The sequence below is a fragment of the Periplaneta americana genome, chromosome 13, assembly GCF_040183065.1.
Source record: "Periplaneta americana isolate PAMFEO1 chromosome 13, P.americana_PAMFEO1_priV1, whole genome shotgun sequence".
NCBI lineage: Eukaryota > Metazoa > Arthropoda > Insecta > Blattodea > Blattidae > Periplaneta > Periplaneta americana.
In genome coordinates this window covers 96,675,755-96,703,485 of record NC_091129.1, presented here as the reverse complement: position 1 = coordinate 96,703,485, position 27,731 = coordinate 96,675,755, and the positions used below count along the sequence as shown (strand labels likewise).

The 27,731-nt window shown below is 35.7% G+C and overlaps 1 protein-coding gene and 1 long non-coding RNA gene across 2 annotated transcripts in view; one reads left to right on the top strand and one right to left on the bottom strand.

Annotated features, from left to right (window-relative positions):
- The window catches only part of LOC138712145 (uncharacterized), a 204,356-nt gene that overhangs the window by 8,047 nt on the left and 168,578 nt on the right, over positions 1-27,731 (top strand). The window contains exon 2 of the long non-coding RNA XR_011335641.1: positions 16,208-16,413. This is a non-coding gene — a long non-coding RNA (uncharacterized lncRNA). The remainder of the gene's footprint in view (positions 1-16,207; positions 16,414-27,731) is intronic.
- The window catches only part of LOC138712132 (cytochrome P450 4C1-like), a 28,290-nt gene continuing 3,194 nt past the window's right edge, over positions 2,636-27,731 (bottom strand). Inside the window, exons 2-12 of the mRNA XM_069843591.1 lie at positions 25,588-25,766; positions 22,555-22,661; positions 20,580-20,670; positions 19,367-19,552; positions 16,684-16,753; positions 15,948-16,074; positions 12,637-12,718; positions 10,964-11,073; positions 8,219-8,287; positions 7,378-7,546; positions 2,636-4,294 (exon numbers count right to left, since the gene is read on the bottom strand). Coding sequence (XP_069699692.1) covers positions 3,951-4,294; positions 7,378-7,546; positions 8,219-8,287; positions 10,964-11,073; positions 12,637-12,718; positions 15,948-16,074; positions 16,684-16,753; positions 19,367-19,552; positions 20,580-20,670; positions 22,555-22,661; positions 25,588-25,766 — 1,534 coding nt within the window. The 3' untranslated portion in view covers positions 2,636-3,950. The remainder of the gene's footprint in view (positions 4,295-7,377; positions 7,547-8,218; positions 8,288-10,963; positions 11,074-12,636; positions 12,719-15,947; positions 16,075-16,683; positions 16,754-19,366; positions 19,553-20,579; positions 20,671-22,554; positions 22,662-25,587; positions 25,767-27,731) is intronic.

Here is a 27,731-nt window from a genome sequence, read left to right as displayed (position 1 = left end):
CCACGTTTCCTGAAGTTCGTAGATGAGTGTCATTCTAGAGGTAAATTAATGCCAATAATTAATGATAATAATTGTAGAATCTGGTGCTTGGAAAGAGAAAGAACGAATAGTTATTCTGTAATACAAGCCACCACTGAATAAATCGAGTATAGAGTGCTTCTAGCAGTAGCGAGTACATTCACTCCACCCCACCCCACCCCACCCACCTCACTTCACCTGTTAAGATTAGGGTGAAAGAAGAAGCTACGTTTTTTAAGGAAGGTAGTTCCCCATTGCTGATCTATAGGCTACTGCAAAGTGGGAACTCTTACTTTTATGTCATGACTGAGAAAGCAAAGCTCTGTAATGCTGTTTTGAATTCTCCAGCAAAGTTCTGTCTGAGTGCTCGTAGATACTTCATAATTCTGTTATCGTTTGTATATTTCTGGTGCGACCCGTTCAACTCTTATCGAGATGAGTATTTTTTCCTCTGTTTTGGAGAATTATTACATTGAAGTCTCTCAGTATTGCACCTTTCAGGAAGTACTCACGCCAGGTAATAATATAATGTGTCCGCAGATACATTCCGGGATTATAAACTGCTATAACGTCGCATGTCAGTTGCCGGATTTATACGAAACTTGTATCATTACAAAGAGAAACTAAAAAGTATTTGTACCTATCTCAAAGACACTCAATGTGTGCTCCACGTGGAGACATCAAGGCGATATTCCCACTCATGTCACACACGTTCCAACATATCTACAGGGATGGACTCGATGGCGGCGGTGATACGAAGTTAGAGCTCTTGTAGATTTTGAGGTAATGGAGGTATATATATATATATATATATATATAAGATTATTTATGTGATCCCCATAAAAAGAAGTCACAGCCGGTCAAGTCAGGGGACCTCGGAGGCCTGCTGCAGAAGACATTATATAGGTTTCCACCGTGCGCAATCCATCTTCCTGCAACTTATGCACTAATTGCAGTTTGTAGGGGTGAAATCGCAGACGAGAACGTAGGACTTGGAAACGGTGGATTTACAAATGTTTAACTGCAGACTAGCTCTACGCACAGACTGTTGAGGACTATGTACAAACGCTTCCCGCACCTGTTCTACAGTTTCCGCACTGGCAGGCCGTTTCCCTGAATGGCCTTTCCTTTTATCACATACGCATCCATGCTCTACAAAATCTCTATACCACTTCAGAATCGTTTTATCGGTAGGAGCCTCATGATGAAAATTCCGTCTGAAAGCCCGCTATACTCTTACTACTCTCCGAGTACTATGCTATTGCATTACACACCAACTACGTTCCTGTGGATTCGCCATAACCTAAATAACCCTCCAAATGCTGCAGAATTCGCAGAGACTTGAATATATAACATTCAGATCATTTAACACAATTTGCTTATATCCAACAATGTCTTTATGACAAGCGAAATAGTGGAAACGGCGTTTTTCCCTTTCTTCTTGTGCTGCCATCTGTTGTTTCAGTAAACAATTATCAATTACGCATTTCCTGAAATTCTTTGAGCTGTTCTTTCTAATGACACCGGTATGAATTTCGTAAAACACATAGTGACAGAATTATAGCAGTTTATAACCCCGGAATGTTTCTGATGGCACACTGTATAATTCGGAGAGAATTAATTTTATTAACAGATAATATACAGGGACATCACTTTATTTTTACTAACATTTTTAACATTAACCTGGCTATACTCGGAAACACTGTTACCCCCCTTCCATTACAGGAGTTTGGAGTTGCTACTGCAATATGTAAACAAATCATTTTACTAGCTATAGGAGGAGAGAAAAGTAGTGTATCCATTTATGTTACAGGGAAATATAGTATTACGATTTTCAGTTTGGTTATTACTTTACAGTATTTTATAAAAAAAACAGTAGAATAATAACAATTTTTTTTCACAAACTCAAGTCTTCAGGCGGTTATATACATTATGTAACGTCTACTTTAATCAGCATATTACTAAACTAATTTATTCCTGAGAATTTTGTGAGCACTTCCGTAAGAAACCCCAATTTCTACAGCTAACTTCTTGACCGACTTATTACGACCTCGCTGCATCCTTTCTCTAGCATCTTCTACAGCATCTTCTGTCACCTTTATTGGCCATCTTACACTTTTCTTCCTTTCTGTACACTCTGTTGCTCTAAATTTATCTACCAGATTAATGACATTTCTACGAAATTATTCCGTAATGATATAATCAGGAAATTGTGAAAAAAAAAAACAAGAAAAACTGTTGTTCACATTCAGTTACATTGTAATTCCAGTTTCCATCATCGTCCTTCATACCTACAAATAGTAAAACAAAACTCTTGTTTAAATAATGCTGTTAAGAACCGTACAATATTATAGGGTACCGTACTTTCGGTAACTCTAATCTTCACTTATGCTCAGTTATGCTACACACCATACTTGTGTAAAATAAACTTCAATAATATAAGCTTTTTCTTCTATAGAAAATGCAACATATTTCTGAAACATACTGTACTCTGAACTGTTTATTTCACTGCTAGCAACAGCAGCCGTAAGTTTGTGTGACTGACGTTAGCAAGGACATTAGTGAAAGGGGTGGGAGTCAAGTACATTTAGAAACGCAGGTACAATAAAAATTGAAGTAAAAATAAAATGATGTCCCTGTATTTATGACACAATAAAATATATTCTACATAGGTATTTATAATGCTTGTATAGAATGTGGAAACACAACTGTTTATCTATATTAGAGTTCAATCAAGTAGGCCTATTGAAAACTTCTATAGGTTAAATCTGTGGCACAATTTTAGTATACCCACTGTCTATAAAAAGAGCTATTCTTCGAATAGTGAATGGGACAAGTTTATATGTAAATTTCTCGTGATATAATTTAATGGTCATACAAATTTAAGAAATTTCGTTTACTGAAATCCTAAAAAAAAAAAATTCTCAAATTTACTGTCACAGAATATGAGTCATTCTTATTTCTGTGAAACATGAGTGTAATTGGGTTGAAAATATTGTAAAAATATTAGAAACTATTAACTTCAAACATGTTTTTTTAATAAAAATGAACTTCATGTTCTGGACTCTATGTTATCAATAATATAACGCACTTAACAAATACTGGAAGCACATAGATTTGTCTACAGAAACGTTTCAACTAAATATTTAATCGAAGTATTACATACACTATCACAAAACACACTACACACATACACACACACTGCAATAATTCAGACGTACCAAATTGGTGAATTTTCGTCAAATCTCGTCATGAAATTGCAGTCGACTCTCGATTATCCGGGGCAATAACGGGAAAATAACTTAATAATGGAAATAACGAATAATACAAAATGCTTGGAACAACAGTGTAGACTTCGATGCAAGTTTATCTTTATTCTTTTTTTATAGCGCGCAATATCTGTTCACTGATTTTTCACTAGCCTATATTTCCTTCACCTATTTTTTATTATTTCCAGGGTTTTGTTTTCTATTTTTAGAACAAATCTTCTACGTTTTAAAAATTTTTTTCTTATTTCCTATTTAATGTTTTAACATTTGAAATCTTGGATTACACCTGTTATATGGTGAACATAGTTGCAAGGAAAGAATATGAGTTTAGCACTATCCCTATCATTTTCAAGCTAACTATAACAATACTTGTTCATCGGGGACGAAGATAACTTTGATTTAACTTAAGCATGATTGAGAGAATATTGCTCATATGCGTTGCTTTTATTTGGAGACGTCAACATCGCGGCAAAATAAACTTTATTAACATTTTAAAGAGAGAGGGAGGGAGAGAAGTATCACAGCTGATACTGTAACTCGTATAATCCGACCGGATAATCGATAATCAAATTTATTAAATATACAAATGTGCAATACTGAAACACCGTGAATTAACATACATCACAGTTTGGAGATAATTTCGCAAGTTTTGTTTTCTATCACTTATTTCACTCTGGGCTTGATGCTGACATTGATTCCCTTCTCCGGCCTCAGCACTAGCTCCGCCATTAGATTCACATCCTGTTTCTTGTCCAGGGATTTCACTTCATAGTTCCGTAGTATGTAGGACAAGACAGTCTTCTCCTCCAGAAGAGCGAACTTCTGTCCTATGCAGTTTCTGGGCCCAGCGCTGAAGGGGATGTAGGCGTAAGGGTGTCTCTTAGCTACCCTCTCCGGCAGAAAGTTATCGGGATCGAACTTTTCGGGATTGGGGAACTGTTCGGGATTTCGGTGGACGTTGTAGATGTGAAATAATACTGTGCAACCTGCGGGCATTGTGAAATCACCTGCAACAGTAGAAACATGACAATGAAGTGAGAAATTCCTTCTGTCTTTACCTGACCTAAAAGAAATTCGGCTTCATTTACGACATTTCACAATAAATATATTTATAATTTATCATGCGAAATACAGAGTGATTTGTGAATAATGCGTATAATTATAGGAGGTCACTGTGGTGTGAACAGTTGCTATATACAGAGGTTTGATTTTTATTACTTATCTACTAATAAAATCAGAGTTTGAATAATTTAATGTTGCAAGATTATAGTATAGCGTACACTAAAGGAAACGAAAATTAAAGCATTACTAAGACTGAGGTATCACAATCGTTAATCTAAGTCAGCGTTTATCAACCTTTTCCAACATGTGGCACACTAAAGTTGTAATTTAAAATTACGCGGAAAAAACCTATATTTTTTAGATTTGACCATAGTGACACTTGTGTCAGACAAGGTCGCAGTTGGGTTTTATTTTCTCGGAGTTCTCTTGTCTCCCTATATTAAGCATCTATATAATTCCATAGCTTTGCCTGAACACCGGCTGGTGACGCATGGAGAGTGTTGGCCTAGGAACGAATTGTGTTGTCTGCTAGGAAGTTGGGTACGCAACGAACCTTAGTGTTAATGTATAACACTTTTATTGAACCATCATTGCCTATCTACTAATAATTAATAGTCATTTACTTGAATTAGTTTTTCACATGAACATTTTCGATACCATTTTTTGTATCATCTTCAGATGCATATGCATTAAGCTTAAAAATAACAATTAAAATTTACATTTGATTGAAAACCTAGCCCATTGGTGTATGTGTCATGAACTTCCTTTTCGTGTTTTTGTGCGTGATACATTTGTACATGGTTGTCTATCGTAATATCTTGTCTGCTGTTAATTACTAGGCCTAATACTAAGCCTTCATAATCTAATCAATGTCTAAAATACAATAAAAATACAGTGTAAAAAACAATATGAAAACAATATAAAACACTTGTTTACACTTTATATTGATCTATCATTTAAGTTCTGTAACATCACGCCGTGGAATGGGGCGATTATAGCTGGTCTCACTTTGTTTTACTATGTATTGTTTTTATGTAGAGCTTTAGATGATAACATTAAGATCTTCAAAAATACTAAAATCATTGTCTGAAATGCAATTTACGGAGCACTTGTTTAAAAAACTTAATTTTTATATCTCGTTGATGTATATTACGATGTAGACTGAGGTAATTTTAAATGTTTCACTTTTTTGCACTGTGTGTTGTTGTTATATAAGCCTTTATCTACTTTTCACTTGTCAACTGATCACATATTAACATTCATACCCCACCTCCCTCAAATCCATTTTAATATTATCGTCCCATCTACGTCTCGGCCTCCCTAAAGGTCTTTTTCCCTCCGGTCTCCCAACTAACACTCTATATGCATTTCTGGATTCGCCCATACGTGCTACATGCCCTGCCCATCTTAAGCGTCTGGATTTAATGTTCCTAATTATGTCAGGTGAACAATACAATGCGTGCAGTTCTGTGTTGTGTAACTTTCTCCATTCTCCTGTAACTTCATCCCTCTTATCCCCAAATATTTTCCTAAGCACCTTATTCTCAAACACCCTTAACCTATGTTCCTCTCTCAGAGTGAGAGTCCAAGTTTCACAGCCATACAGAAGAACCGATAATATAACTGTTTTATAAATTCTAACTTTCAGATTTTTGGACAGCAGACTGGATGATAAGAGCTTCTCAACCAAATAATGACACGCATTTCCCATATTTATTCTGCGTTTAATTTCCTCCCGAGTGTAATTTATATTTGTTACTGTTGCTCCAAGATATTTGAATTTTTCCACCTCTTCGAAGGATAAATCTCCAATTTTTATATTTCCATTTCGTACAATATTCTGGTCACGAGACATAATCATATACTTTGTCTTTTCGGGATTTACTTCCAAACCGATCGCTTTACTTGGTTGAAGTAAAATTTCCGTGTTTTCCCTAATCGTTGGGATATAATGATAGAGACTGGATTAATCTTGCTGAGGATAGGGACTGATGGCGGGCTTATGTGAGGGCGGCAATGAACCTCCGGGTTCCTTAAAAGCCAGTAAGTAAAACAGTACAATTTAACATTTCTTGTAACGGGGATTCATATTAGATTATGTCCTGATAGCTGGTTGGCTGTCTATTTGTGCGTAGTTCTCACGTAACGTCGTACCCACGTTAATAAATATGGCCCAAATTTTTTCTAATTGTCTCTTTGATACTCGCAGATATATAAGATTAAGAATGCATTTTTTTATGAAGTATAGTGCCACTTGGAAACAATATTTGTCTATGCACTATTCTTCAGCCTCTTTCATTACATTAAGTTCTACTTGAAATATAAAGTATGAAGCATATCATGTTTGACTTTGGTTTTTCATTTCTTTTTCATCCTTCAAAACAACAAATTCACAGCCTACTGAGGCGATTTCGGTCCCTTTATATTTCATTCTGGCTCCATTAATGAATATGTGGCATGTATGATACTTTGAGGAGTTGCATATCATATATTTTTGCGTGTGACTAAATATCCCTATTTTCAAATGGTGTGCCTTCTGTTCGTAATCGATATGATTAGAGACCAGATTTTTATGAAATAAAATTTAATACTCCAACTAGCTATAGTTATAAATGTACAGGCATGTTCCACTCTATTATAAATAATGCATCTGGGTTTGAAAGTGGTAGCCCATTGTAATGAATGGCGCGAAGTTTGTGCTCGTCATATTCAGTTTAATTGGTTATATAATGTTGCAATGATTTACTGAGTTGTAGCCTATTCGCTTTTCAAACGCAAGGTATGCGGTTCTAACAATTATTTACAAATTAGCAAGCATGATTCATTAGATGTATTCTCTAGTCTTTGTGTTTCAACTCTCCTATGTTAGATATCAGTGTGTTGTGAACAATGTTTAAAAACTGTCCTAATCTATCTCACATACACTCAGGTACTCAGTGCCATTTTAAAATTGTATTACCTAACACTGATCTTTAATTATTATAACTTATTTAATGACGTAAGTTGAAGCATAACACAAAAGACTTACCTAGATTAAGTTCGGTGTGGATTTGCCTCGCAATGATAGGGACACTTGGATATAATCTCAAACTCTCTTTGATGACTCGTTCCAAATATTTCATCTCGTTGAGCTCTTTCATGGTGACCGAGCGGTCAGAACCCTGGAAAATGTTCTTCTGTTCTTCGTACGCCTTTTCCTGCAAGAATAGACAGTAATTCTATGTAATGAGTGAATTTTTTGAGACAACGATAAAGGAAGGATTAGTGTAGAAATCGTCGATGAGAAATAATCAAGTAATATAACATTTAAAGTATTCCTTTTGAAGACAAGAATCCCAGTTACCGTGTAAATGGAGATAATATAGATTTTATACAGATTGTCCCAGAAATACCGTCCACATTATTCAAATAGGCAACCAAAACATGCTGGATTAACGATTTTTAGTACTTGAAAGGAAATAAACCTTAATTGAATATAACATTCATCGCATCTGATACTCCTTGATAATGTATCCATCATGACACGTGAGCCATATGAGTGTACTAGAGCATGACTTGAAGCAATGGAAGGCATTTCTGGGACACGTTGTATGCAGTTATGAAGAAAATGATATTAATGCACTAATGCACATGCACACGAAAATATGTGTATGAAGATTGAAGTAATATTATCGCAAATGAAATTGTGAGACAGAAATGGAATAAGCCTTATAATTCTTATAATTCCCGTTGATGGTGATGGTGATGACGACGACTTTGTGCTTATAGTGGCGTTCGTTGTAATGATAGTGATAGTGATGATTCGGTATTAAGCGTGATGGAGATAATGCTGAGGATTGTGGTGACAGTGGTGATATTAGTAAACTTACCTGCACATCAGGATGCAGGCCCAAAAGGAATAGCGCCCAACTCATTCCTGCGCTCGTAGTATCGTGCCCCTGCAAGCAATTAAATTGAATTTATTATATTTGGTAAACAATCTTTGCATCAACTTCCTTGTCTTGTACCCTTGAGTTTGGGTTTCAATAAAGTTTCTATAGCTTCGGAGGTGGATAACGTAACAGAATGAAGGAGCTGGCAAGCTGTCGATAAATCTATAATGGTACATGTTGTGGATAAGATCCCAGTTGGGATTTTTAAGGGTTCTACTGTTTCCCTATGTGGGACATCTACATAATTTCTTCACGATCTCCATATCATGATCATTTTATAGCATTTTCCTGGCGAAGCACAGAGTAACTGATTCTTGCACGAGTGGGGGTGCCTGCTCACAACCTGAATACATAGCGAACCTTAGCGCAGTTTCTTCGTATATTTTGGGAATGGATCTAGACGGAAGGATAGGTACAGTAGACAAGAGATGGTCTTAGTCCTGAGTTATGTGACCCCTCATTAACAAATAATAATAATAATAATAATAATAATAATAATAATAATAATAATAATACTTACTTACTTACTGGCTTTTAAGGAACCCGGAGGTTCATTGCCGCCCTCACATAAGCCCGCCATTGGTCCCTATCCTGAGCAAAATTAATCCATTCTCTATCATCATATCCCACCTCCCTTAAATCCATTTTAATATTATCATCCCATCTACGTCTCGGCCTCCCTAAAGGTCTTTTTCCCTCCGGCCTCCCAACTAACACTCTATATGCATTTCTGGATTCGCCCATACGTGCTACATGCCCTGCCCATCTCAAACGTCTGCATTTAATGTTCCTAATTATGTCAGGTGAATAATAATAATAATAATAATAATAATAATAATTATTATTATTATTATTATTATTATTATTATTATTATTATTATTATTATTATTATTATTATTATTATTTTAATTTTCTTCAGTCCTGCTATGTCGTGATGGCCCTTCACATCTCTGCATTCGATGCCACCATGACTATTTGTTATTTTCAACTATATCCTTCAAAATACATCTTAAATACTACTTTAATTAGTAATAGGCCTAATTCTCAATATTTAATACTTAATTTAAACTTGTTGATGTCCTTCACATTCGGTAATACCACAGCTACTATCTACCCTATCTACAACTTAAACTTTAGTTTTCTAATTATTATCATCTATTATCTGTTACTTGCAAAGCTATCTAGATTTATGTACAGTAGTGGAAAAAAAATCGGACCGACCTTTGTAGCTGATTTCAGAGTCTTGTTCACTCCAGAGCACGATAGACTGGTAACTAAGACTTTCGTGGTTCGAATCCTGCCTGGGAAGGAAACTTTTTTTTGTTCCTTATTCAAATTTATTCCCAATACTTTTCGATTGCAGCGATATTTTACTAATTAATTAACTTATTATTCCCAGAACATGAATTTTACCAGCAATCGAAAAGTATTAGGAATAAATTTGAATAAGGAACAAAAGAAAGTTTCCTTCCCAGGCAGGATTCGGACCACGAAAGTCTTAGTTACCAGTCTATCGTGCTCTGGAGTGAACAAGGCTCTGAAATCAGCTACAAGGGTCGGTCTGGGTTTCTTTTTTGCCACTACTGTACATCTACAATATGCTTGTTTTTGTATTTTGTCCTGTATAATATTTCTAGTCCATCGCACTATGTTTTTCCACAAATTTTTGTCATTAGGTAGCAAATAAAATTTCTAGTCCAACATTCTATTTCTTTAATTATCAGATAAAATTTCTAGTACACCACACTATTTTTTTTCACTACCAAATAAAATTTCTAGTCCACCACACTATTTTTTTCACTACGAAATAAAATTTCTAGCTCACGACGCTATTTTTTTCATTACCAAATAAAATTCTAGTCAACCGCACTGTTTTTTTCCATTACAAAATAAAATTTCTAGTCTATAGGTTATCATGCTATTTTTTTAATTACCAAATAAATAGAGCTCTCCATGAAGGAGCATGTCTGTTAAGTGCTCAATAAGAATGATTTCGTCATTAAAAATTATATTTTTTAACACAAAATTCCGATTATGGAGAATGAGTTTAATATTAATAGGCTTACAATTTCTGATAGGTTGCTGAAAATGTAGCCTAAAGCTTACTTTGACAGATTTAAAGTCGCTTCACAAATAGGTTGGTACTTATAATTCCTTCGTGGCAAGGAAATGTAGATAAATCAAGATTCATTTTACATCATTGTCCACTAAATGAATATTTAGAATATTTCCTGAAACTTCATCTCAGGACTGCAGTGTAAAGTAGGTATATCCGTTGCTCGCTCTTGTTTAAATAACATGCTGATATGCAACTCCCAAAATTTTTGTTCTTAAGAGTTTGTTATCCATAACTTATTACTTTCGAAAAATATTGTAATTTACATGTAGGAGGTGTACAATATTTGCGTGTGTAGTTTTAACTATGTGTATGTTATTGACAGTGCCTCCCTAAAGATAGTGCAAATTGCTATTACCTTCATACTATTTATGGCTCTCATAGACACAAAAACATCTGACGTTTCGATACTAGGTATTAGCTGTATTTCAGAAAAGCAAAGGTATGGAATTCTGTCTGCTGAATCCAGCCCAGAGAAATACAGTAGCTTTTGTAACGGATCCAACGGATCATAATCTCCTTCAGCCCAAAATATCGTGTATTTGGACGATTATAGTACACTCACTTCGAACATGAAGGTGTCCACTTCCTCTCTGAGTTCTTCGTCTGTCAATTTGATGTCACCAATCGATGACTCCAGCAGAAGGTCCAAGAAGGCCTTCCTTTTCTTCTTGCCTGTAGAACGAGTAGTTCAGAATTGAGTTATAAATCAGTTTTTCTCCACATTGGGACTTTATGACTTATAGGATTCAGCAAAATAATAATGAAACACTTTATCTTAACCATATAAACTCCATAAACTCACTATTTTATCATAATGAGTTACATAACTTACACTTTCCAATATTAAAAATTTGTCAAAAATTGTAGTCCTGCATATCCTGGAAATTGGTCTACAATCTATAAAAAAATTGCTACATAAGTTTTTGGAATTGGGAATTTTGAAAATTTTGATTTTGCGATTTCTACCAAACTTCTTATTAAATGATCATTCTTGAGATATTTAATAACAATTTTTTGCCTTGAAGGAAACATTCGTATTAACAATCTCTACCTGAATGGTTGTAATATCTTCACTGGAAGAGGAAGAAATGTTTTTTTTTCTTCACATAGTATTCTATTCAAAGTTGTAAGGAAATTTTCATTTTTTTTCTTCTTCTAAATTTATATTAAAGATATGATAAAGATTGAGCTACAGTTTCTTGATCTTATCAAGAAAAATGACTACGTAAAAGTTCATGGAATTATCTCGAAAATTGTGGAAGATATGATATAAACAGTTTTGAGAAAATTAGCTATAAACTTCCAGACGTCTGGCCGGTATTGTGTTTGCATGGCAGAACATTTTAATATATAACTTGGTCAATTTCACAGATACTTCAAAATTTATTTCACAGGTATAAATCTAAATGCTCGTATTAAATTACTATAAGAAAAAAGAAAAATCGATTATTTTTACCTTTGAAGTTGTATGTAAGCCCGTGAGATAAGCTCTTCAGTATCTTACCCACAGTAAATTCTATAAGTTGATAGTCTCACTAATTTACCACCATCTACGTTCTGCAGAATCTTACCCATATTAGATTTCTTATGTTAATGTTATCATTATTCTAATATTAGCTATTAGCTATTTTCTGCAGCATCTTACCTGCATAAAATTCCGTAATGTAATATTCTATTATATTTTACCATCAGCTAAGTTCTGCGCTAATTTCTGTGGCGCCTTATCCGCACAAAATTCCGTGATGTAATATTCTAATTATGTTTTACCATCAGCTAATTTCTGCTCTAATTTCTGTAGCATCTTATCTGCATAAAATTCCGTAAGTCAATATTGTAACTATTTTACTATCAGCTAAGTTCTACAGTACCTTAGCCACATAAATTTAAGAAATTTTCGAAGATCTTGTCCAGATAAATTTCATAATTTAATATCCCAATGCCTTGCTCGCGTATATACCAAAAATTGTCTCATTATCTCGTCCATATATATTTCATATATTTTATGTCGTCCATTCTCTTATGTAAAAGAAAATCCAAAAGTCTTTGCTAACATAAATTCTATACGTTAAGTTTTTTTTTTTCTATATTCGAAGTCGTCCACTCCCATTTTGGATCCTCTAACTTGACTTGAAATTCTCATAAGTTAACTTCGCCATCATCAATCTTACCATTTAAATCCAAAGCATGTCATGAACTATATTCAATGGGTTGTAAATAACTGACAGTCGAACTCACCTACGAAAGCATCTTCGTCTGTGGAGGTGCCCGGAGACTTGTTGAAATTGCCTTCCAGTTGTGATTTTCGCTCCTGAATCACCTACAACAACCACGGAATAAGGGTGACAATCAATACAACACTATTCCAGCGAAATAAGATCACTTTAACCTACTATTTTTTTTTTCGCAGACATATATCTTCATTCAGGATTAGTGTGTATGAATTGAGACACGTGTCTTCTGTCTTATTCACCAACTCGATATACAGCAGTTAACAGCGATAAGTGCAAAATTCCTTGACAGAAGATTCGCATTCTTACTGTTCTAAGCTTCAGATAGGCTAATGTCATGATCTAGGTTTGTAAATTTGTGATAATCTACATACAGTGCATATTTCTGAAGAAGTAGTTATTGTTTCTTTCGACTGCACTAAATTAAAATATTATCCTATATTATCCACGGGTTTTATTCGAAGATGACTATACGTGTGTATTTCCATGTCATTTTGAACGTGTTCGCACTATTGCTTCAGGTACTCTGCCTCTTTTGCAAATAGTCGGGTCGGTTGTCTTTTGTTGTTAATAATAAACGCGAATTGTGACAGAGAGATGCACCAAGAAATATAGGTACACAGGCCCTTTAATAAATATGACTGATTTATGACAGTAAATTTGTCGCGAATTCTCGCAAAAATTTGCTGTTTCTGCAAAAAAATTTAATTTACATTATAAAAACGATACAAGGACTTTTAAAATTACTTTAATTAATTACGGTCTCTTAGTTTTGAAGATGTAAATACAAAAAAAATAGTGAGACAAATTATTTGGTAATTAGGCCTAACTCTCTTCAGTAGCTTGCATGACCATTGATGATTAATTCTTTGTACAAAACAGAGTTAAGTAACAATAAGGCTCTGTTACAAAATGATTCAATTTATTATTAGTATTATTATTATTATTATTATTATTATTATTATTATTATTATTATTATTATATGAATTTATTTTCTCGTTTTTCTACTAAAATGGTACCCGAGTTAATAATACGGACTTGCATGAAATATCACAGATTATTCAGCATTCAGGAACCGTCGGACAGAATGAATGGGTCTAAAAATTACTGATTTTTGAAGCAGTGGCAAAATTTGGTTCCAGATGTGGAGAGTGTAGCTGCTGGACTTATGTATTCAGTATGATGCTATTGGTTGAGAGTACTGTTGGGTGTGTGGTGACTCGGGTAGCCTTCCACATAGCCTAGATTTCTGAGATTGATTCCATGTACTTGTTCATTTCTTGTCCTTACGTGTTGTAGGTTATGATTAGAATCCTGCATTTGGTTAATTTGAATACATGTTAGGTGTACATTGATCATACTAGCTTCACGCAACGGACTCTCCCCCCCATGTTCCAGTACTGTGTGTTTACATCTATTCGTGTACCTATGTCTATAAACGGTATACAACAGGAATAGTAGTATTCTTGTACAAAATACCACTTGCATTTAATAACAATAATAACGAAGTTCGAATAATGTACTTATTTAGAGGCATCTTGTATGCAATAAAAGATCATATCATACCACGGTTAGAAAAAACTAAAAACCGTCCCATTTATTTTCGTGAGCCGTCACATTTTGCCCAAACATGCAATGAGAAAATCATTCGAGTTAAAATAATACGTTTACCTAAATATATTAAAGAATGTATACTTTATATTCATATATGAAGACCTCACCGTCTTCATTGGATAATCAATGACTATAAGTAGTTATACAAGTAGATACCTATTACTTACTCACTTACTTACTTACTTACTTACTTACTTACTTTTAAGGAACCCAGAGGTTCATTGCCGCCCTCACATAAGCCCGCCATTGGTCCCTATCCTGAGCAAGATTAATCCAATCTCGATCATCATATCCCACCTCCCTCAAATCCATTTTAATATTATCTTCCCATCTACGTCTCGGCCTCCCCAAAGGTCTTTTTCCCTCGGGCCTCCCAAATAACACTCTATATGCATTTCTGGATTCGCCCATACGTGCTACATGCCCTGCCCATCTCAAACGTCTGGATTTTATGTTCCTAATTATGTCAGGTGAAGAATACAATTCATGCAGTTCTGTGTTGTGTAACTTTCGCCATTCTCCTGTAACTTCACCTCTCTTAGCCCCAAATATTTTTCTAAGCACCTTATTCTCAAACACCCTTAACCTATGTTCCTCTCTCAAAGTGAGAGTCCAAGTTTCACAACCATAAAGGACAACCGGTAATATAACTGTTTTATGAATTCTAACTTTCAGATTTTTGGACAGCAGACTGGATGATAAAAGCTTCTCAACCAGCATTTCCCATATTTATTCTGTGTTTAATTTCCTCCCTAGTATCATTTATATTTATTACTGTTGCTCCCAGGTATCTGAATGTTTCCACCTACTTCCAAATCTAGCTCTTTACTTGCTTCAAGTAAAATTCCCGTGTGTTTCCCTAATCGTTTGTGGATTTTCTCCTAACATATTCACGTCATCCGCATACCTATTATTGGTGAAAAATAATACGTTAAAATTTGTTAATGTTTAAAATAAAATATTTCTCCTCCTTGCTGATAAAATAAATTTTCTTCTTCCCTAATGAAATGCTGGCTACTAAATGCTCCTATTAGGGCACTGATCTCAAAGCTCCCAGCTTTGTTTTGTTTTCGCGTATTCGGTGAACAGCAGACCTGTACTGGGTAGTAGGGTTGGGTGCCGCTGATCTATACTCCATACAGACTGTTGAGGGTCACTTGAAGGCTTTATGTAACCAAACGCAGGACTCTAGTTTGATGTAGGGGTACGCTAGGCTATATCTATGATCGAAGTTTCTTGTTTGTTCTTGTTGAAAAGGAGTATGTTTCGTCTCTTGGTTTGAATCTTCCTATCAGTAGTAGTAGTAGTAGTAGTAGTAGTAGTAGTAGTGGTAGTAGTGGTCGTAGTGGTGGTGGTGGTGGTGGTGGTGGTAGTGGTAGTGGTAGTGGTAGTAGTGGCTTTATTTTGCCATGAACGTTAGCGAAGCAATGCAAATTGTAAGATTATTGCGAATTAAATTTAGGACGTGGTGAGAAAGGAAGTAATCACAAGATTTTCACGAAATTACTGTCACATTTATAACCATAAGTACAGTTTTGTAATACATTTTTTTTACCAATAATTACAAATAATTCGAAAATTTTCTACCAAAAAACTGGCTCTGCTTATAGACGATGAATGTGTTTCTTCTCAAGGAAGTACATTTTTAATATTGGTATCAAATCATAATGAGAGCAAAGTCTGTAATAAGGATAATACTGTACCCGCTTGGTGAAGCCGTGTAGCACTCGGAGGCACTCGGCGTTTCTTTTGCCCTTCTTTGTGAAGCTGTACACGAAGTCACTTTTCAGCCATGGCCGGAACAATCGGTAAACCGTCAACTCACTCATGCTGGAATAAGAAACATAATATGTACAGCTACCGTATTTCTATGCAAAATCATGACTACCCGAAATATTAATTTTAGGATGTAATCCTACTGCTACTTCCAAGACTTCAACCCAGCCTATCTTTACTGTTGCAGATGATAGATGAAACGAAAAACTTCTACAACGTCTGCTTTGTTGACTACATATTCCATCTCGATCTGCCGGGAATCGAACCGGGGCCGTCTCGATGGAAGACCAACGCACTGGCGCGGCCCAGTCTGTAGCAGTCCTTGGATCGAGTCCGATACCAGTAGCAGAGTTTGTCTATTCGAACTAAGGCGTCTATCAGCTTACGTAACGGGTAAGTGATTTGTATGTATACTTTTTTGCTATTCTTTCTTTTCCAAATATTTTGAATCGTCGTGTCACTCGTTCACATAATTTTCGTTGCTATTTTATACTGTGCCATTATATATGTGTTCAGACTGTAACGTCTTTATTATCATTAATTATTTTGTGCACTAGACATATTCTCATTTATTCACGTTTGCTATTTAGGTTTATGACGTAATTTTTTAGTTTTTTTATCAGAATAAATGTAAATTGAACTGGTAATGAAATCAGTACTCACTCATAGACAGCGTTCACGTAATCTGATCCTCTTTCGTCTTGAGCAAATATCGGCGTGCCCATGGCAGTCTCTGCAAGAGACGCGAAACACATTAATATATAAACTCTAGTCTGTTTAGTGTACAGAAGTACTCATTAGAATGCACTCCTCAGAAATTCTCTCAGATATAACGTAAATTTAAACGCAAACTGTAACGTGTTGGTTGTCTAATAATCGACAGTAATGCACCACTCGGATGTCATACACAATAGAGATTCAAATGTAAGCTACATCCTGCACACTGTCTATTAATCTACTCTTTGTAGATGTAAGAAACAACGCAGATTCAGATTCTGAACCTTTCCTTGACATTTCGCACATTCCCAACAGTTTAAATGTAACACAGATTCAGAGAAGTCTGTTTGTCCACACGGAATGCAGATGCCGCAGGTGACGCAGAAAGAACACATTCAGACAGAAATATTTTGACCTCAGGAAATGCACTCATTACGATGTGAGATAGAACACAGCTTCAGACAAGTCTTTTGCTAACATGAATTGCACTAAAGCCCAGAATATATAAAATGCAACATATATTCAAATATAAATTCTTTCTTCCATACTGCACTCGCCGCAGATGATGCCAAACACAACACAGATTCAGGCACAAGTCCTTTCATCCTTATTTAGTGCACTCACAGCAGATGATGTCAAACACAACACAGATTCAGGCACAAGTCCTTTCATCCCCATTTAGTGCACTCACAGCAGATGATGCCAAACACAACACAGATTCAGGCACAAGTCCTTTCATCCTCATTTAGTGCACTCACAGCACATGATATCAAGCACAACACAGATTCAGGCACAAGTCTTTCATCCTAATTTAGTACACTCACAGCAGATTATGCCAAACGCAACACAGATTCAGGCACAAGTCCTTTCATCCTCATTTAGTGCACTAACAGCAGATTATGTCAAAGACAACACAGATTCAGGCACAAGTCCTTTCATCCTCATTTAGTGCACTAACAGCAGATTATGTCAAACACAACACAGATCCAGGCACAAGTCCTTTCATCCTCATTTAGTGCACTCACAGCAGATGATGCCAAACACAACACACATTCAGGCACAAGTCCTTTCATCCTCATTTAGTGCACTTACAGCAGATGATGTCAAACACAACACAGATTCAGGCACAAGTCCTTTCATCCTTATTTAGTGCACTCACAGCAGATGATGTCAAACACAACACAGATTCAGGCACAAGTCCTTTCATCCTCATTTAGTGCACTCACAGCAGATGATGCCAAACACAACACAGATTCAGGCACAAGTCCTTTCATCCTCATTTAGTGCACTCACAGCACATGATATCAAGCACAACACAGATTCAGGCACAAGTCTTTCATCCTAATTTAGTACACTCACAGCAGATTATGCCAAACGCAACACAGATTCAGGCACAAGTCCTTTCATCCTCATTTAGTGCACTCACAGCAGATGATACCAAACACAACACACATTCAGGCACAAGTCCTTTCATCCTCATTTAGTGCACTCACAGCAGATAATGTCAAACACAACACACATTCAGGCACAAGTCCTTTCATCCTCATTTAGTGCACTCACAGCAGATGATGCCAAACACAACACAGATTCAGGCACAAGTCCTTTCATCCTCATTTAGTGCACTCACAGCAGATGATGCCAAACACAACACAGATTCAGGCACAAGTCCTTTCATCCTCATTTAGTGCACTCACAGCACATGATATCAAGCACAACACAGATTCAGGCACAAGTCTTTCATCCTAATTTAGTACACTCACAGCAGATTATGCCAAACGCAACACAGATTCAGGCACAAGTCCTTTCATCCTCATTTAGTGCACTCACAGCAGATGATGCCAAACACAACACACATTCAGGCACAAGTCCTTTCATCCTCATTTAGTGCACTCACAGCAGATAATGTCAAACACAACACACATTCAGGCACAAGTCCTTTCATCCTCATTTAGTGCACTCACAGCAGATAATGTCAAACACAACACACATTCAGGCACAAGTAATTTCATCCCCATTTAGTGCACTCACAGCAGATTATGTCAAAAGCAACACAGATTCAGGCACAAGTCCTTTTTCCTCATTTAGTGCAATCACAGTAGATGATGCCAAACACAACACAGATTCAGGCACAAGTCCTTTCATCCTCATTTAGTGCACTCACAGCAGATTATGCCAAACGCAACACAGATTCAGGCACAAGTCCTTTCGTCCTCATTTAGTGCACTCACAGCAGATGATGTCAAACACAACACAGATTCAGGCACAAGGCCTTTCACCCTCATTTAGTGCACTCACAGCAGATTATGCCAAACGCAACACAGATTCAGGCACAAGTCATTTCACCCTCATTCAGTGCACTCACAGCAGATTATGCTGAATGCAACACAGATTCAGGCCCAAGTCCTTTCATCCTCATTTAGTGCACTCACAGCAGATGATGCCAAACACAACACACATTCAGGCACAAGTCCTTTCATCCTCATTTAGTGAACTCACAGCAGATGATGTGACACACAACACATATTCAGACACAAGCCTCGCAATTGTACGTAGTACACTCGCCGCAGATGTTGTTAAACAAAACACAAATCCAGACACAAGTCCTCTCATCCGTACGTAGATTACTCACCGCAGATGATATCCAGGGCGCATTTGGTAATGTAGGGGTATATGTCGAAGCGTTGGGACCCAACCTCTTTCTTTAGTTTGTCCACCAGAATCTCGCTCTTCTCCGAGAACACTTCCACAAAACTGTCCAGGATTTTGAAGTGGAATGTAGGAGTGATCATCTTACGGTGCTTGAACCATTTTTGTCCTGTGAAAGATTAGAGAATACATTCCACATTGTTACTTTATGAAAAGGATACGTAATAATGTACGTGTAGTTATACATATCTGAATACGTCCGTTATCTTTGTCATTTATGGTGGAGGGATGAAAATCAATAGAGAAATTCGTATGCAATCACTTCGGAAGTTGTCATGTAATATGTTCCAAAACTTTGCATTTGTGCCAGTTTCCTTATGGGAATGAAGCGGTGCATAGTATCATCGTTTCTAATAACGTCATATTTTATAACACGAGGGAATAAATTAATAACAAAATGTAATTTAGTTTTTGATGAAGAAAGAGGAAGTGTTTGCAAGACAAAGCGCAACAAAGACAGCGAATATATCCATCCTGAGCTCTTGAGCATTCAACTATCAAGAACTGTACTGCCATATTCACAATATAAATTACCTTAGCCCTTAAGACCTAAAATTATCTTTGGGATAATAACACTATGAAAACAAAATAATACAGTACTCCACTACTGTGCCAAGTGAAAGTAATCTACTGCTACTCTACTACTAATAATGAGAATACCATTCATAACTGATATTTATAACTGTCCAGTAATGAAGATCCACTGAGATGGTAGATTGCTGCACTGACGCTTTGACAAGTACTGCACAACTCTCACTAATATGTGATAGAACATTTGTTATCGATAAAATTCATGATTTCCTTAGAAGATTACAGTGAAATAATAAAATTTTCTTTTGTTTCCTATACTAATACTATAGCTGTAAGACTAAGGAAATGTGAGATCTCAGCAATCGAGGAAAACATAAAGCTACAACACTGAATTTCACTGGCCATTGAGTCGATCATATTTGGGTTTGGGAATCCACAGTGGAAAAGCTTTTTATTTATGACGTCTCTGCTTACATGTGGTAGAGGAAGCTTTACAAAACTTGACTGTTTCTTAATATCACGATGTGTATACAAATGAGTTATTATTTTATTTGTATAGAACCTCTGTAGTAGACTAATTATGAAGACAAGCTGGTCGTTCTTACCAGTGGATGTGAGCAGTCCTGTCCCAAGCCATTTGTGCAGCAAGCCGTAGAACTCGCCCTTATCGATATGGTCGCTGCTCCTCAGAATCACCTGAAAATAAGCCAACGTCACTCTTCCCTTACGGACACTTATGATTAATTTTTCTTCCGAAGGAAGATCTTCTTGAGCCGTAAGCCTAGTTAATATAATATAAGGGTATTTGGCTGACGCCTACCTCTCCATGTTGTATCCTTAAATTTTTCTAATAGGGAGAGGTTATTATTTAAAAATATTTTGTATGTGCTGTAGCTCGTGTTGTTAGTACATATATTTGTCGAAAAATTATCCCTGCGTTAGCAAAGAATCATAGAGAACGTTGGAAAATGCATTGCTGATTAAGATCTGTTCTTCTATTGATATCAAATTGACATTTTTGTAACAGCGAAAAAACACTACGAACTTTTGCGTCAATCCAACAATTTGCCATTTCCGTTGCCAAGATTCTAGTTGATTAAGTTGTTACAATTTATTAATGACTACTTTGGGTTTAAATAATTTAAGTTTTTCGTTGTGAACGTATTAAATTGCAGATCGTTGATAAAAATGTGTAGAAGTTTTGGGACTTCATGTGGTATCTTACGTTAAAACAGCGATTAGATCTACTTGTTTCTTTAGGCCTACTTCATAAGTGTAGTTAATTTTTATCTGAAACTTATGTGCAACAAATACATATAGTTTTTTAACGTGGAACATTTAAATGAGCACATTGTCGGGAAAAATGTCAGTTACAATTTTATTTCTGTAACAATCTACGCGCATCTTGCTCCTTAGCGGCAGCGCGTCGATCGAAGCAACCCACAACTTATCATTCATAACGCCCTATCTACAATTCGCAACATGTTATTATTAGAAAAATAAATTAAATTTGAATATCATCATATAATATGTACTACATTAAAGATGTTAATAATGGCTTGAGCAGCAAATGCTGTATTTATTTTCGTGCACAGTTCCAATATTCATTGAAAGTTGGGTTTCTGGCGTCTTGTCAGCCCATTTGAGTTTTGTGGATATAAAGGGAAAAATTGTGATGCTGTCATGTATACTTCCTGGGTTAGCTCAGTCGGTAGAGCATTCGTGCGCTTAGCGAAGGGCTCCGAGATCGTTACCCGACCCCGGAACAATTTTTCCCTTGAAATTATTCAAGCCTGCTTCACAGGGAGTTTCTACCTGAAAGCCAGATTTGCATAATTGAGAAAAGTGATTGTTTAGAGACGTAATAGGAAAGTGATCAGGGTCATTTATATGTAATAACCGGATGTTTATGCGACTAAAAGCGTAAGCAGAATATTATGTATCCAAGGGAGTGATGGCACTGTATGCAGAAATGTGAAGGGCCATCACGACCGATGTAAGCTAGTGGAATAAATATATCATATCATATCATATATCATATCATATCATATCATATCATATGAATCGCACTTTTTAGAAAGGAACTAAGTCAAAATTTGTCATTTCTTATTTCTTTTCATGAAATGATTAATACTTCCAAGACGCAAAGATAAACAAAGGAAGGAACTTAAACAAACCTTTCCCTGTATCTCTAACAATGAGTTGATGTTTATATTACGGCACTGGTACACTGGTATTTATTCATGAAAATAAGTTCTTTTGCTCGCCTAAAAATAGAACATTTTGACTTAGTTCCTTTCTAAAAAGTGCGATTCATATCATATCATATCATATCATATCATATCATATCATATCATATCATATCATATCATATCATATCATATCATATCATATCATATCATATCATATCATATCATATCATATCATATCATATCATATCATATCATATCATAACATATCATATCATATATCATATCATATCATATCATATCATATCATATCATATCATATCATATCATATCATCATATCATATTATATCATATCATTCAAACATTTACACTCAAATTATTGTCACTCACCTCGACGTGTTCCGGCTTCATGATATGAATCTGGGGTTGGCGTCCATTCCATGTGCGGAACAAAGGTTTGTATTTATCTATGTTGTCTTGATTGAAGGTGAAGAACTCTGTTAACAAGAAAAATTATTATATTATTTAGGCAATATTACTCTAAAGGAAAACTACTCTTCAGGGGACTGGATAGTCTGACGGTGAGCATATGGCTGTTGTGTATGAGTGAATTTTGCTTTACTCTTCAGCTTTTGAAGCTATCGATTTAGAATTTTTACAGCATATACACAATATTAGCGTGTATATTTTTATTTTAGGTTATCTTTCTATCTCATATACGTGATTTAGAAAGAATTTTTAACCTAAAAATATTAAATTTAAATTAAAAACATAGGTAGGCTTATTTTAGGAACATTTTTCGCAGAAACACTTTGGACTACACGTTAATAAAAATCAAGCATATTTATAATTCAGTTTACTATGTTTTCTGCCATTTTCATTACATTACGAGTATTCGTTAAAAAAATACTTACCATCCTGAAAAAAACATTATTTAAAATTTATTATTATTTTATATTCTTTTCATACTTTTCTGGCTGTAAAATCCATAATAATTTCGATGACTGTGTGAAAGTGGACATGTTTCTCCACTGCTTATGAAATAGGAGTATGCAAAATTTCAGCCTCCTAGCCATAGTAGTTTCTGAGAAAAGTTCCTAAATTACCCATTTTTTAAATTAAATTTAATGACAATTTTCAGATTTAAAAATGTTTATAAAATCAAGTATATGAGGTATATGAGTTAGAAAGATAATCTAAAAACCAAAATATACCTGCAAATATGATGATTGTGCTGTAATAGTACATTATGCAACGAGCCTATAATGATAGTAATTAAGAAGCGAGTATGGATGTTTATGAAACGAGCGCAAGCGAGTTTCATAATTTTCATACGAGCTTCTTAATTACCATTATAGGCGAGTTTCATACGACTTTTTATGCTCGACCATATTTCTAACTTGAAATTATTCATTTTATTTGTATCTAACTGACCATGAGCAATACCTCTTAAATTGTGAGATGTGCGCAGACGCGAAAGTATTGATTTTTTCCGAGGAACAGATGTCCACATTGACTTTGATAGCCTATAAAAACCTACAGAGTAAACTAAATATTAACTTTGATATAACATTGAAATTAAATTAGACATTGAAAAACGAGATGACAAATTGAATTTATTTGAATATTATTTACAATTAACGCTAATTATTATAGTAACAGAACATAACCTTCTGCGACAGTATTGGATTTCCAGCCTCCGTGACTTTTCGCTAATTCCCTTTCGATTGCATTTCCGAGAATAATCGATACTTGCGGTTTTATAACGGTACAAAGCTGACTTGTCATTGGCTGAACACCTGTAAGCTGACTTGTCATTGGCTGAACACCTGTACTTTAATGAGTAGGTGTACTTTAATGACATGCATTAAAGGACTGCTACCAGGTGTATAATTACTACATTTCGGCATGGTCGAACATAAAAATTTTAAATTTATAGATTCGAAAGTTGAACAGTAATAGCAAAATTTCTTCACTTATTTCACTTATACACAACAACCATTTGGTAAGACTACCCACTTCCTTTAAGCATTTGTTCCTGGCATACAGAAATGGGTGACACAGTACCATAATAGACAGTAGCGAGTCTAAGTTTCCTATACATGATCAATTTTGTTTGTTTTTATTTGGGCAAAATACTTGCAAGAAATATAGCAAAATTAAACTCAACAGTAAAGGATTTTTTATGAATGTCAGCTAGGATTTCCAGGAAGGACAAAATTAAAAATCCAACAATTAAGCAATAAAAAAAGAACGGAACTAGATCCCATTTCGATGACATTAAGTCAAAGAGAAATGAAATGGTATGTACATGTGATTGGTGTGCAAATGAGAATAGCCTGAGAGCGCCATAGTATGCTTTCAGGGAGGAGTGGTGGGCACTGCAACGGGATTGCATCGAAACCGTAAAGACACTGAAGCTGAAGGACAAATGACACTAGAGTGCTGAGTCACGATACCTGCAAGAGTGCGATCGTTCGGACTTACCTCTTTTGTAAAAAAAAAAAAGTATTCTCTTACCGTCGCTCTTACTAAAAGTGGAAATAAACAAAAGTAACAGGTACGAATCTCTCGCATTAGTTGAAGGAGACTGGTGGAAGCATAATGTAGTTTCCATAATAATTAATTAATTTTTAGTAATTTAATGCTATATGATTCATGATTGAAATCGTATTATTTTAATATTTTGAAACCGTGAATGACCTGTTAATTTCTGCCTACAACTTCTGATTTATTTTCGAGTTACCGTGAAAACACAGACTTGTTGAGGTTTTTACGGTATTGTGAAATTTATTACACGAATTTTTTAATAGCCAAATATTTAACACTTTACGGCAAACGGATGAGACTTGTGAACAATTTAATATTTAAAATGTAATCAGTACTCGCCTTCAGCGCCTTGCAATGAATAATCGTCCTATCTCATCTGAAACATCAGTTTCGTGTACAAATGGAAACAGGAAATCTTTAACTTGTAATGGGAAGTGAATAAAACTGTACTAAACATATTTTATAATCTCGCTAAGGAATACCCTGAAGTCACAACTGATGATGTAAGGAGATTTAGGTTGGGTTAGGTTAGGTTAGGTTATTTTAATTTAGGTTAGAGTAGGTTAGGTTAGCTTAGTTTTGTTTAAGTTAGTTACTTGTTAGGTTTAGTTAGTTTAGGTTGTGATAGGCTATGTAAGGCTACAGTCGAAATTATGTTTCCGAAATTACCATTCGAAGGTCGAGCATGTAATCATCGTTTGTAAGTGGGGGAGGGGGGATGAAAATCGTAGAGTGGTCGTCCTCCAGAATTACCAAAAGAAATAGGACTGAAAAATATATCAAGAAAATATCCCATCTTTCTAGCACCGAATTTTTGTAGTGAATGTAAAGTTAGTTTCTCAACTACATTTATTAGATATCTGAAGTACTTACCATTTCTCTTCAGAAAAATCAACGGCAGTACGGTGCCAATAATTGGATAAGTAGGAGGTCCAGGTAGCTTATTCAATTGTTTGGAAGCCTGTGACTTGTTTTTGTCAGAAGAGAACAGAATCATCATGGCGACGATAAACAGCGCGCCCCCTATCAGCAGCGTCAAGGGCTCCATGGCTCTGAAATAAGGAACAACACTGTCTAGACACGCTTGCTTCTGCTTGCAAATAACATCGTGGTCGAGTTTGATTAACTGAGGATAAAATTTGTGTGTATTGCCTGCGATGCTCATAAATCTCCCAAATGACTATTGCCGAACCTTTTTAAATGTGATATTTTTCCCTACTTTTATAATGACGGGAAGAAAAAGAAGACAGCAATTCCAAACAAACAAAAGCTAGAAAACAACCTAAAGTGTAAATCAATCGGGAAGCAACATATTGGCACATACGCATAAAAGTAAGAGAGTTCTTAAGACCTAATAAGATATCCGTGTTGTGTCACACATTCGTATACATCTATCCGGAATTTCCAAGCATTTTCCCGAATACCTATTCCCCCGAAAGATTCCTTCCCGAAACCAATTTCCCGAATAACTTTGTCCGAAAGCAAATTTCCCGAAACAAAAATAACACCGAAAATATGCCTATTATTGTGAATAATTGTCTAAATATATTGATTCCTGCCTTAATACTCCGAGATGTGACTTTTGTATAATATTTCTCAATTTTGAAGTGTTCCGAACACGATTACCCGATTTTCAGTCTCTGCACCATCATTATAACTATCGAATAGAAGGTAGTTGTCGCCTTGAAAGGTCTTTTTAATATCCCTGGAATCCCTTGAAATTATGTTTGCGATATTGGTTTATAGATCTTTTCATCCTTGTCTCCTTATAGCTTTCTTCAAATGTTCACATTTCGGTAGCAGTATCAGAACACGTGAATGAAATTCTTGTCATTAATTTCTTAAACTTTGTCCTGGATTTAGTTCAGGAGGTTCGTCTGCCATACGTTTCAGGTTTGCTTTTACAATTTCAGCATCAATCTCTTCTCTATTGGCTGCATGAGAATGTGGAGAGTCCACGTCGTCTTTAATAACTCTTACTCTTGTATCTTGGCTTATAGTAATGGTTCTTGCTTTACGCTCTCTCTTTCTGAGTTTCTTGCAATCCCGGTAAGTGTTTTCCATTCTGTTCCATTTCTACTTTTGTAATAAATGTAACCATTTATTAATACCGGTAACTTTAATGTTTACTTTTTCCGTAAGGCTGTAATGCTAGGTCCGTTGAAGATTTCGAAATGTTGATTTTATGAAATATTATGATGCTGCTACAGAACCTTACATACCGGTATCTATTTTTTTTATAAATGATACAAAGTAAATTCTGGATAATCTATTCGGGAAAATGTTCGGGAATGTGGGTTCGGGATAACCGACTTGGGAAAATGTTTATTCCGCAAAATAGGCCTTCGCGATTTTTGGTTCGGGAAAATGGATTCGAAAATGTATTCGGGAACGAATATCCGGTCTCCATTACGTCATCTAAGGCATGACTCACACTAGTAAGTTCTTGGTCACACTGTTATATCTGAGATTTAGTATGCGTCAAGTTTAGATAGATCTCAACAGAGCTACAGAGGTCGCGTGATTTCTTGGGGAACAGCAATAGGTATCTCAGAGTGCGCTGTGTAAGTCGGTAAAATACAAATTACTTAGCTCAGTAGCATTAATACATATTGATATATGAAAGAAAAGGTGTGCAGTGTGTATGACAACGATTAAAGTAAACTTTAGATTTCTTTTTAGAAAAGCTGTGTATTTCACAGAAACATTTCAATATGTACACAATGTCCACCGATGTGGAGTAACGGTTAGCATGTCTGATCGTGGAACGAGGGACCCTGGTTAAAATTCTTGTTGGGACAAGTTATCTGGTAAGGGTTTTTTTGGGGTTTTTCCTGAAATAATTTAAACAGAATTGCTGGATAACTTTCGGCATTGGACCTCTGACTCATTTCGCCATCATTAATTCACTTATCATCATCCATACTACCCCGGGTGGACGAGACGAAACGCCACCGTTTAACCGAAAGTCTAGCGGCCTCCGTATGCTATAGGAATGGCCTTCATACCGTGAAAGC